The 13,091-nt window shown below is 33.8% G+C and overlaps 1 protein-coding gene and 1 pseudogene across 3 annotated transcripts; one reads left to right on the forward strand and one right to left on the reverse strand.

The window, feature by feature from the left end:
* Nucleotides 1-1,202: 1,202 nt before the first annotated feature.
* Nucleotides 1,203-6,058, forward strand: LOC129903104 (uncharacterized). 2 transcript variants are annotated; one of them, XM_055978592.1, is made up of 9 exons: nt 1,203-1,421; nt 1,518-1,584; nt 1,987-2,095; nt 2,208-2,300; nt 2,407-3,093; nt 3,509-3,869; nt 4,296-4,377; nt 5,346-5,578; nt 5,681-6,058. In XM_055978592.1, exons 1-8 carry the CDS (start codon nt 1,387-1,389, stop codon nt 5,550-5,552), a joined length of 1,641 nt encoding a protein of 546 aa, XP_055834567.1. In that variant the 5' UTR covers nt 1,203-1,386; the 3' UTR covers nt 5,553-5,578; nt 5,681-6,058. The 2 variants fall into 2 exon arrangements, with proteins under 2 accessions (XP_055834567.1, XP_055834566.1); XM_055978591.1 differs by having other exon boundaries at nt 1,203-1,584.
* A 426-nt stretch (nt 6,059-6,484) lies between these two features.
* Nucleotides 6,485-10,936, reverse strand: LOC129902927 (triacylglycerol lipase OBL1-like; annotated as a pseudogene). Its single transcript, XR_008770169.1, has 5 exons — nt 10,588-10,936; nt 9,647-9,840; nt 9,291-9,324; nt 7,432-8,042; nt 6,485-6,962 (listed from the first exon to the last, which is right to left on the reverse strand). The product of XR_008770169.1 is annotated as a triacylglycerol lipase OBL1-like (transcript).
* Between the last annotated feature and the right edge of the window lie 2,155 nt (nt 10,937-13,091).

Here is a 13,091-nt window from a genome sequence, read left to right on the forward strand (position 1 = left end):
AATTTCGGATGAATTAAGTATACATATTCATTACTCCCTCCGTTCAAATGTCATATTTCACTTTCGAGAATTAAGTATCAATTCAATATTTTACTGTTTAAATTTTGAGGTTCAAAATATATATGAAAAATATTATTATAATTTGTAATTTTCACATGTCAATTTCATAAATATATAAATTTTAAATCACTGATCAAATATTATATAGTTTCATTTATTTTTTTAAAAGAGAAACGTCATAACAACTAATTTAGAAGGAAGAAAGTAATTAATTTTTAAATATAAAGATAAAACTATAGTTGGACTTCTAGCTCTACCTCAAAATATAATGAACCATAAATTACAGTGTTGATTTTTCAATTCTTTGCTTTACGGAACTCACAACATAATTCTTCGGTTAAGTAAAAAAAATACAGTAATTTGTTTTTGTTTAAAAAATAAAAGTGAATTGAGGGAGTCCTGCAACAGCATCGATGTTCTCCGAGCCTACGTACTCATGACATTATGCTTTTATTTGTTTTCTTTCAAATTTTTGACCACCTCTCTTGGGATGTGTTAAGAGCTGTTTCTTTAATAATTGGTGTTGTTGGCTTTAATTTCTCCTTAATTCATGTTAATCAGTATAGTAAGTTTAGATAATTACAGTCAGCTAATTATCTAGTTTCCCACCAATAAATACTGATATAAAATTACTCTTAAGGGATAATTACATGAATATCTAAATAATTTAACATCTAATCAGCTATCTAACGTAATAAGAGTATTACTTATATAAAATTTATGCGACTTTATGTTCACAAAATCTAAAGACTGTTTTACTGTAGTTGATTGGATTTAACTTACGACTGTTAAATGACTTTATTAGGTTGAAATTTTCCGGTCAAACAGAGGAAAGTCTGAAAGGCATCGGGCATAGAAAGAAGCGAATCCCACTCTTAAATTGTGCGAATGATAACATAACATAATCATTTACTCACTGTCTTCCCTTCAATTAACTTAAAAAAATTCTTTGTCCTTTCTACGAAGATTCCATTGTTACAAACTTACATTAATATAACCATAATCATATTTAAATTGATTTACATAAAACAAATATACAATCAAAAAAATAACACTGTGCTTTTTTGTGGGGTCCCAAAAAGAATTTTGTTTTACATACATGCATCATCTAGCTAAACTGGTGACTAACACGCCATTTATAATCTATAGCAGTAACAGTAAACCATCTTTTATAGTACATTGCTATAATATATATACGTTGCCATTTTCATATAACTTTGTAAAGTCAGTATACTACCCTGACATGTTTGCTACGACGGCGACGGCGACGGAGATTGAAATTCCGGTGTGATTACCGAGAAGTTGAAGATGTAAAAACAATTGACAATGCCGGAGCTAGGGTTTCAGGATTCGAGATCGGGGTTAGGATTTAGTAGAAGTGTTCGAGATGTTAGTCCGGACTCTGTTATTTATACCGGCGATTCTAATTTTAGCATCTTCTCCTCTGCTTCTGGCAGCGTTGACCGGTGCTCATTCGCTTCCGATGCTCACGATCAGGATTCTTCCGTTTCCGATGTTTCTCAAGTACTATTTCAGCTCCGTTTTCTTTCGTTTTTTTACTTTTCACAGTCTCTTACCTGTTTGGTTTCTCAGAATTTACGTGTATTCTCTGCTATTCCTCTTCGGTGCAATATAAAAGTGAAGACAATTTCAGCTTCCGTAAGCTTAAGCTAAATCAATCGTTTATTCAGATCTCATCATGCATCATCTCACAATTTTGGATAATAAAAATAACCGATGAAGTTGAGAGAAAATGCTTTTATGGTGAAAGAACGAACATTTCTCTGTACTGGAAATTAAAAAAAATAAATTAACAAGCATTGGCTTAGTTCTTTTTTATGTGGAAATTGGTGGTATAGTGTGTTACTAACTCTACTTTTTGGAGTTTGTCCACTTCGAAGACTCTGAAATGTTTGATTGAAGCAGCATTTGGCAGGGCATGAATGCCGTGAAGCTTCGGGTGGTACAGTGACAGATCCAAACAAAGCCATGGTACACAGAAATAGTCATCTTGGCAGAAAGGAAAAAGCAAAAGGTACTCTCATAACTCTTTTTTTTCAACTCTTTCAGCTGGCTTCCTACAAAAGCCTCATAAAATTAGATTCTTCAATATTTCATGTGATAGTCACAAATTCACTGTCTTCCAGTTCAAAAGGCAGAGAAGAACAGCGAGATTGAGACAGAGGATGAAAATCTGTCTTTTGATTCCGCAAGAAACTCCTTTTCTCAAGCTCTCAAAGGTACTGCAGACTAAAGCTTTTCGAAGCATAAAGCAATTCACCACACATTGTGGGTAACCAATTTTTTTTTCCTTTTTTCTTTGGCTTGCAAAATTTGTTGGAATAGAATGTCAAGACCGGAGGTTTGGGTCGGGATCTCTACTGAAGAAACCAGATAGGCGAAGACCCGCTTCATTAGATCTAAACAATGCTGTGATTAACCCCTGCCACTCTTCTTCTCCGCGTTTTGGAGTCATGAAGAAAACCTCTATTCCGAGTAGCCGAGCTGGTTCATTTCCAAGTCCAAGAACGCCTAATTATCGCCATTCCAGTGTTGGGGTTCAAAAAGGCTGGAGTTCAGAGCGTGTGCCACTGCATTCATCTTCTAATAGGAGGCAGGTAAATACTGCATTGCTGCCTTATAATAATGGAAGGACATTGCCTTCCAAATGGGAAGATGCAGAGAGGTGGATTTTTAGCCCGGTCTCAGGAGATAGTTCTGTTAAAACTTCATTACAGCAGCCACAGAGGCGACCTAAATCCAAAAGTGGGCCTCTTGGTCCTCCTGGTCAAGCTTACTATTCATTGTATTCTCCTGCACCACCTGTTTTTAAGGGAGGAAATGGTTGTAATCTGTTAGCCAATTCCCCTTTATCAACTGGAGTGATGACAACTGATGGTTTGTCAGTTCGATGCGGAGGCAACTTGGGCAGTGGAAACTTCCGTGCGCTCGCAGAACCATGCATGGCAAGGTCAGTTAGTGTACATGGATGCTCTGAACTGGTCTGTTTATCGACCTTGCCAATATCCCAAGGTACTGATTTGTCTTCCCAGTTGATTGGTTGCTTGCTTAATCTAACTAAGAAGTTGCACATTGATTTGCATTGCAGCATCATGACTGTGACTTAGAATAATTTAGACAGTAATTTCTAGAAGGAAGAGGAAATATGTCACCTATTAACTGTAAACCATATTGCATAACCCAATTGCCAGGGGGTGTTTGGTAGTTTTGCATGTTCTCTTCGCTTTTGGAGATGCAATAACTTATTTGTCAGTTATCACTGCCTATTATCAATTTTGAATTTTCCCCTACATTGAAAAAGATATACACATCTTTAAGTTCATCTGTGCCACCCTTTGAATCGTCATAACTGTCGGTTGTGTAATTTGTGAAGAAATGATGATTGCCTTCCGGTTTCATTTAACTTTCTTGTAAATCTGATCTGTAGATGAGAGTGGGGATGATATTCAAGATGCAGACAATGTTGTGTCACGAGTTATATCAAGGAGGGATATGGCCACTCAAATGAGCCCCGAGGCAAGCCCGTCCTCATCTCCTATAAGACAGTCATCCTTCTCTCCTTCAACTCCATCTATTCTACCACTTGTAGAATTGCAGTGTGTGCCTTCTTCTAAAGCAGAAATGAGAGATGTTCCAATTGATGAACGGGTTACAGTGACTAGGTGGTCAAAGAAACAGAAAGCTCGAATTCCAGGTAGGAGCATGGAACTTGATGACTGGAAAAGGAAAGCTATGGAAATTCGGTCTTCTGGTTGGGATGTTTCAGACACATCAACGAGTATTTCAAAGTAAGTGATGCTATTTTATTTTTTAGCTTGTAAATAAATTATTTTGAAGCATTGTCAATTAGAGTAGTTTGATGGTAGTCTAAGGTGATTGGAAGTATTTCAAATAGAAAAGGAAAAGCTGATAGATCTTTTGTAGAAGATGCAAACACAAGGGAAGGGAAAACATCCAGCTGACTGTTAGATGCCTTCCTTGTGTTGTTATGTTCATTTGCATTGTTCTCCTAAAATATTGTTTTACATGTACATTACCTTAATCGTTTATCTGATCTCAAGTTGATTACGATCATTAAATTCTCATTAAGCTGTACAGTTCGAGAAAGGATAGACCACATTCATGCTCTTTAACCTCTCTTTCTCCAAGTATCAAAATGCATTTGTTTCTCAATTCATGGTATTAATTGTCTCTGTTTTCTTCTGAAATGTTAGGATTAAGAGGGAAGAAGCTAGAATCACTGCATGGGAGAACCTGCAAAAGGCAAAAGCAGAGGCAGCAATGAGGAAACTAGAGGTTGGTCTATAATCACATACTTCCACCATGCACTTTTTCGTTCCTAAAGCTTCTTTCTGTTGCTCATAAGCTTATTTGGTTCATCAACTATATGGCTTCAATTGAGTGTATTGCAAAAAAAGGGCAGCCCGGTGCACTAAAGCTCCCGCTATGCGCGGGGTCCGGGGAAGGGCCTGACCACAAGGGTCTATTGTACGCAGCCTTGCCTTGCATTTCTGCCAGAGGCTGTTTCCAAGGCTTGAACCTGTGACCTCCTGGTCACATGGCAACTGAATCCAAAAACTTGTTAAATATGATTTCAATTAACAAAAACTTGTTACAGTAGTTTTCTGAATTGGAAAAGGCTGTTTATGTTGTAGTGGTAACGATCTAGTAACTTCCACCAGTGTTTGTAAGATTCGGTTTATCTCAAAAGTCAAAAATCCTTTGTCGAGATGTCTGGCAGTGAACTAGGCTTGTATAACCTTTTGATATTCTTCCCTCACTGAACTTTTACATTATTCCAGGTAAAATACAACTTGAAAGATGAGCGGTGGATTCTAAAACTGATATAATTATGTTAGCCCTTGATAAAATTTTGCGGGGTGGGGAGATTAGATGCATTCTTACTTATATGTCATTTTCTCATATAATGGTTGACCTTAGTGACACGGAAATCTTACAAGATTCTGAAGGGGATGAGAGAAGATATATCTTGTTAATCTGCTATATTATATGCTATTTGGCCTAATTGTCTAGAAATCTCACATGTTTGCTACAATCTTCTATATTATATGCTCTCATTAATGGATGCTACAATCTGTTGGTAGTTTTCTGAATCCATGTAATAAGGAGGGAAGATTTATTGTTCACATTTCACATTTATATAGAGGACAGAAGAATGGACAGTACTTGCATATGCACTAATAAAATGAAGGCGTTTTCTTTTTGCAAATTGAAGACATGCTACCTGTATAAATATAATGCAGATGAAACTGGAGAAAAAGAGATCGTCATCCATGGATAAGATTATGAACAAACTTAGATCGGCACAGAAAAAGGCCCATGAAATGAGAAGCTCAATGTTAGCCAACCAATCACATGAAGTGACAAGATCCTCCAGCAAGGCCTTATCTTTCCGTCAGACACGCCAAATAGGGTCTCTGAGTGGCTGCTTTACATGCCATGCATTTTGATGTTACAACCACCCTCTAGTTATGAGGTATTCTCCTACCTTTACATTGGTATCCTTGCACAAGTTTAAATTTGGTATTGAATGATTAAATCCTTTCTTTCCTGATGAACTTTTCTGTATTTTTGGTAGTGAATGGGTCAGATCATGTAATTCTGGTAATAAGTGAGTGCTTCGAAAATGGTGTTTTTCAAGACGCTCTTTATGGAAATCAGTGCTGTAGGGTAGTCGAATTCCCCCATGTACGATGGTATCTGCCTACTGAATGATTTATTAAGTCCGAGGCATGAACAGAATGAAGAGTATCCATGGTCCATGGATGTCGAATAGTGTGAAGTGCAACTCAAGTTCCATCTTGATGCTCCAATTATAAGGATTTTTTTTCTTTCTACTTCAAGCACCTACATCTTCAACCAAATTCTCGTTGCTCTGTAGGATTCTAAAAACATATCCTTTGATTCGATCTGTATGTAATGAATTTTCCAATAATCCACTAGTTCTTTTAAATTAGTTTTTGTTTTATGCTTCTGACACCCAAATGACAAACTCCCTACTTTATAATGTGAACAACAAGCTTATGGGTTTGAAATGTAATTTCCTTATCCCTACCTCCATCACCAAAGATCATCATACAACTCAAAAAAACTATATATGGGACACTATGGTCATGTACGGAGACCTTACTTCTACCTTTGTGGAGTGAAGAAGTTGTTTTTGATAGACCATCGACTCAAAAGAAAAGTTTCACATTTGCAACATGAATAAAAAATTGATCTGCTTACATGTTCTTAAGCGAGCAGTGGGAACTAGGCTAGCTAATAACTTATGGCACGACAATTGGATTAAAAATCTGAAACCCCTAAAAAAGAGCATCATCTACAGATTTGATCCACGAGGTAAGTTATACGTAACTGTGACCTGATTCTACAACCACCATTCAGTTCCAAACAACGTAACGATGAGGTTGGTTAAATGAATCCTCATTGATCATATTACATAAATAATACAAACTCATCACAAGCCAATACGATACAAAATATTAATAATAATGAAATATTCAAGCCGTAGAGTTGATTTTACAATAGGTTGGAATAATTTTATTGTCTTATTTTTAAATGACTCTGAATCTTGAAATTCAATCACCTTTAAGACGATCTTGATTAGCTGATTGTGGCAGGTGAAGAACTGTTCCCAATTGAGTTAGATTAACATAATCTATAGGAGTATGAGCTGATAACCCTGGAATCACCAACCCTACCATCCTAAACATTATCTGGAACCAGTCTTCTCTGTAATGACTGCCTTTTATCCAAGGGAGGATGAACCCCCTAATAAACTCATATACTGCAATCAGTAACATGGGAAAATACCATAGCACAGAGAAGTAGTTCTTGTTTGGTTCTTCCTCCATTACCTGCATTACAACAAAAAAAGAATTGAGCTGTTTCAATTGATACATAAGGCAAATAATTAACAGACTAGGGGTTGAGGGCTAGATCACTTGGTGAGCTCCCTGCCTTCGTAGTTGAGGTGGAGGTTCAAACTCCATCTATAGTATAGCAGTACTCCCTCCTCTCCCCCTTGATGTAAAAAAATAATCCAGACTTTCGAAAAACACTCGTAGGTATTAACTTTTAGGGTAATGAAGTAAACCTTGTGACTTAGTGGTCAATTAGTGGAATGAAATTCATGGGAGATACGTGTTAGAATTTCAAAAAAGACAAGAAAAGTTATGCAATTTATTCCCTTCTGCCTAAGCGTTGACGAACATTTGATACCTTTGCTAGTAAGAGGTTACAAGTACCAAGTGGAATTGCAAACTAACTCTGAGACCACCTTTATTTGAAAAAAAAGGCGTAATCCAAATTTATGAGAAACTTTACCTTGCCATAGTAGAGGCTGTTGTAATAGAGACATGATCCAAAATGTTTGAAGAAGGTTGTATCATCATATGGCAACCTAGGAACCATATCATTGGAATAAACATGTCTATAATACTTGACATTGTACTTGTTGAACTTGTCCTTCATGAAGTTCCCAAATTGTGGATCCCCAACTCTAGGTTGTCCAAATGTGTAAACTCCTTCCAATTTATCCAACAGCCATTCCTCTTCATGCAAAGTTAATATTGCTGCAAATAAAATTGCCAATGCCCCTCCTAAACTATGTCCTGTCAGTATAAACTTTGCCTTCTCATTTTTGCTCAATATCCTTTTCAGTTCTTTTCTGATTTGATAATATGCAAATAGTTTTTGGTCTGGGCTTTCATCTATTTCTTTGGGCCAGCCTGTGTTCTTTTGCAAGCCCAATGCTTTCATGAATCCAGCATGTAGCTTACCTACACCTTCAAGCTCATACCATGAAAGGTCCACATCTGTGATCCAGTGGTCTGCATTATATGGGATGGTTCCTCTAAATGCCACTACAACTAGGTTTGAATCTTCAACTTTGTCTTGAAACATAATGGCTTGTGTGGTGTATACTTCCTGGTAAGCTGCAAACCGACATAATATCGAGTAAATCATGAATTGGAATCAATCTGATTTTGATATCATGATAAAAAATAAACATTTGGTGTAAGTCATCCCCAAAATCTAGCTAATAGGGTGTGGATGTAATGAGATCAAATAAAGAGAAAAAATAACCCATCACTACTTACGTGGGATATTAATAATTTTTCTGATCTTCAAGTAGTGCATAACTTTGTATTCAAGCTAATTTCGTAAGATCTTTTTAAAAATTATATAAGTACTTTTCTTATTACTAGACAAAAAATTGAATATTCCATCCAGTCCTGTTGTCATTCCTACGAACCCTATTGTTTATTGATACTCATAATTAAAAATAATAAAAGTACCTTAGTAAGCGTTTGACTCCAAGTAAATTTTGGAAAAAAATTGAAAAATAATTGGGAACTAGTGTTGTCCATATATTTAAACATTACTTGGCAAATATATTTGGCAAAAATCTCAAGTTCCTACGTTCTAGAAAAAAACTAGAACTTGTCAACTTGGGAAGTTTTAAAAATTACCCCAAACTTTTATATTTTATAAAAACACCCATCATTTATTAATTCCAACTAACTTACTCGATTAATATGGTCAATCAACACCATTAAATAAAACTTATCTATAAAAACATTTCGTGTGTGAAAAAGTAGATTCAGAATACTATGCAAGGCATGAATAACTATGACTTAGACATGCAGGTAAAAATAGTAGTTGTTTGTGCCGTATTACATAATTTTTGCGTGAACATCAAAGCAGTCATTGAATATTCACTGAATATGAAAGTGATGATAGCTTGTCGGAAAGAGATTGTTAGTACAATGTGGGAATATTTTATAAAAGAATAGTTTGTTATTATCTCCCTGGAAAAGAATAGTTTGAGTGACAAGATTAGGAAAAAAGAACAATTTGTTTTTAATTCGATTAATGTATTGCTCTTGACCATATTGTTATTATGATGTTGATTGTTATCAATTATGTTATAAGATTTTTTTATTAACGGAACATGTTCATTATAAAATGATAACACAAAACTTATGAGTATTGTTAATAATTTTTAGAACTTATAAATACAAAATAATATTTTTTGTTCAAAACTTGAAAAAATTTATGGCCAAACACATGATGAAATTTCACCAAAACTTCAACAAATAATAACTTGCCAAAAATATTTGAAAACTTGGGCCGAACAACACCTAACATCTAGTAATAGAAAAGGACGGCACTGAACATACCATTCCAAAAGCTGTAACACTTTATGAAGTCCATCTGCAAAATAAAAATAAACATTATAAACTCATTAATCTTTCGAATTTATGAATTAATTCTCCAAAAGTTTAGTATAGTAAAATGTAAAGTCTGTTTCTGCTACATAAATAGGGGATGTAACTTAAATAGTCACAAGTCCAAAGAAATAGCCAACAAATATATATAATTCATGTATAATATACGTAAATTTGGCTAATTATAACTATCAATGATATTTATACAATAACAAACTCAATAAAATTCATAAAGTAAGGTCTGAAAAAATAAATTATACGCAGATCTTATCATTTTCTCATAGAAATACCAACAATATTAATAATACCTGCCAATTATGTGTGATGACTTTCTTGGTAAAGGCTTCATTTTCATAGGACAATTTAGCAGCCATAATAGAGAGTGAAGGAATATAGTAGCTGTCCCCCACATTTTTTGTCTTGTCTAAGTCAACCCTCCAATCAAGTTTTCCGACCATAGATGTAAAATTCTCTGATTTCATTTCCGGTCTTATTACCTCTCCTGTAACAAATCATAATTATATAATTGAAAATTTTCCTAAAATACATGTCAATAAACATGTTCATCATTTTCTTCTTCTTCTTCTCCTTTTAGAAGAGCAATTCACTTTCTTAATTTATTTTCTTATTCAATATTTAATTCAAGACATATCACAATTTTTTCAAGAAAATAGAAAAAATAACAATTGTGCTTCAATTTCAAATAGATTAGAGTCAACTATATGAACCTTAATTGTTCGTATTACTCTCACAGTGTAACTGCATGAGCTTGCTCATATTGCTGGTCTCAAGACCAAATAAAAAAGTTGTTATAGATTGAAAATCGTAAAATTATTCACTACGAAAACGATCTCTAATTTTTTTGAAGAGATGATCGAAGAAATGAGAGAATAAACAAACTCCTCGATGGCTACTTAATTAAGCCACTTTAGTGATAATTGGCTCGCAAGAAAATATTTTCGATAAATTTTCAATCAAAAATCCCATATTTTTCTCGGCCTTCCAATATACGCATTCATTGGAAATTCTCGTTTTTTTTAGTAGTGAATTTAGGATGAATACTCAAACAACAAAAACAACAACATACCCAGTTATAAAATTCCACAAAGTGGGGTATAAGAAGGTTAGAATGTATGCACACTTTATCACTACGTCCTCTCCGAAGTAGAGAGACTGTTTCTGAAAGATCCTCAGCTCGAAAATACCAAAAGAAGGAAAACATAAGAGGATGAAAACTCAATCAAATTACCTAGGATTATGTTGAAGAAAAGCTTGAGAAGACCACCATTACATGAAGGATAATTCAAGAAGAGTACAACTTTAGAACCTATAATGTTCATGGGCCTTCTCACAGAAATTAAGAATCTCTGCATAGAGACAGGAGGCAAAAATGATCCATCGCCGTTGAATACCTCGTATCTTGTCAGTTCCTTCAGGTGCATCCAAGAAATTCTTTTTTTCTAATTCACATGAATAAAATATCCTAAATAAATCACGACAACTAGCTTCTTCTGCCTTCAATTCCAAATAATCTTTACAGAATTCTTTGTTGCAACCCATTGAGATAATTAATGCCAATAATTTCACAATGTCAAAAAACTTTACTCAATTCTTAATATATAGTAAGTAAGGTCACAGTAAGCATATGGCATATTTATTTATATTTGGTGGGGTGGACTGAATTCAGATTCACTCATTCCAGAGTTCATTTCTGAAAGCGATACTCTCAATAAGATTTTTTTCATTTTCAAGTGTACGAACTTGAGAGCGGGTGTTGCAGGAATCCTTGAACCATCTCACCCTAACCTATATTTTATTACTCCATAAATACTTTTTCCCGTGATGGTCAACTATTAAATATTACTATTTGATTCAATAATTAGCACCCATAATATGTGCTTGTCAAATATTTTGATCAGGATAAAAGCATATCTCGTTTTAGTTAGAAAAATCCTTTAAAAAAAGAAGTCATTTTCTAGTATTTGGTAACTGAAAATAGTTTTAGAGGGAAAATATAATTTTATCAAAAGGAGAAAGATGACCTCTCTCACTTATGACGCAAGTCATTTTCGCTCTTAGATTTGTCAATATTATTCTTATTCGTTCATTTATTTTTTTTTTCCTAATTTATATGTTATATTTAGAATTTTTAGATTCAAACAATTTTTTTTTATCGTAATTTTTTTCATATATATATATTTAAATATTTTGAACTATTAATTATTGTAACTTATAGTATTTCTTTTATGTAGTTTTAAAGATTTCATGCTCGAATTCGCAGTCAAAATTAAATTGTTTGACTCTCGAAATTTGAACATAAATTAAAACAAAAAGTATTTCATAAAAAATAAATCTATTCACCAATTAACCAAACACCAAAAAAAATGTTTTTTTTCATAATAAACATATTTTAAAAAACCATCTAGATCTCACATGGCAAGACTCATTCACCAATTGACCAAACATCAAAAAAATATTATTGATGAAGAAAATTTATTATTAAGAAAATCATGTAGATCTCACATAGCACAACTCGAGCTGTTTCATATCGACAATCTTGTTTATTTGTTGGATCTTTAGCAAAGAAAATGGTAAATATATACTCGCAACTAAGTATTTATATCAAATAGTATAAATTTACTACAGTCAAATAATTTAATAGAAGTAAGAATGTATATTAATTAATTATAATTAAATATTAAAAATTTATGTAGATTACATATAATATATTTATTAATTTGACGTAAATATTGAGACGTAGATAAAAATACCCACTAAGACGTGGTTTGGTCTCTTTGATTAATACCTTCTTTGCATGTATCTTGAGTTTGATTAATATTTATTTATTTTTGTCTGAGCCACAATTTGAGAGGTCGTGTGGAAAATATTTGTAACGTTAAAATATGGCAGGGGTTTTAATTGAGACTTTATATGAAGAGGTAAGTTTTCTGATTTAGAAAGATAAAAGTTGTAGAAATCGAAAGGTTTTTACCTAAAACTTCGCTCTGATACCCCCTAAAGCGAAATAGGCACGCGCACGAGTAGAGAGTCTGCCTGAGTCGTGCGTGATAGATCATCGATATAAAAGAATGGATGTAAATATCAATATAACGAAAATAAAGTTATTGAGATGATGCTCTCCAAACAATGATATTGAGATAGTGCTATGATTTATTGTAATTGTTTGGTTAAATTTTTTAAAATTCATTTATTTTTTAATTTTTTTTTTTTAAAAAAAAATTGTAAGACCATTCGAAAATCAACTCGCAGACTCACTTCCTTCATACAATATAATAAAAGTTCATAACGATCCATTGGAAAAAGTTTAGAGTGTCCGAGCAAGAAATAACTCACAATAACCAAAATTATGAAATCTTTGGAATGGCTTTCAATCTTATTTAGTGGCCATGGCCCATGGCTTCCCTTTCCTCTCTTTTTCTATCATCAAAAAATCAATCTCGTAGCCTAGCTATATAGCAGTTTCAGAGCCTTTTGATGTTGGAAGCCAAGACAAATAGATTCCACTTCATAGATACCGTTCACCTCGCGTGAAGGGCCTTAACAAAGAGAAAAATCAGAATAACGAATTTTCACCTACAACAGATAAATTGTTTATATAATACTAGAGTAGAAGAAAAATAAAACAAAAAGATTTAAAATAAAACAAATATTCCTAGAGTGCAAGTGGTAGTAGGAATTAACTTACATGGATGGATTCAATAGACGATCAATACAACACATGGCCTAGGTTGG

The sequence above is a fragment of the Solanum dulcamara genome, chromosome 9 (genome assembly GCF_947179165.1).
Source record: "Solanum dulcamara chromosome 9, daSolDulc1.2, whole genome shotgun sequence".
NCBI classification, from domain to species: Eukaryota; Viridiplantae; Streptophyta; class Magnoliopsida; order Solanales; family Solanaceae; genus Solanum; species Solanum dulcamara.

Excerpts from the sequence above, each read along its gene's own strand:
- LOC129903104 (XM_055978591.1), top strand. The coding sequence starts at position 1,387 with ATGCCGGAGCTAGGGTTTCAGGATTCGAGATCGGGGTTAGGATTTAGT. Across the intron at positions 2,301-2,406 it reads CTTTTCTCAAGCTCTCAAAG|AATGTCAAGACCGGAGGTTT; the intron begins GTACTGCAGACT and ends TTGTTGGAATAG. Across the intron at positions 3,094-3,508 it reads GACCTTGCCAATATCCCAAG|ATGAGAGTGGGGATGATATT; the intron begins GTACTGATTTGT and ends TCTGATCTGTAG.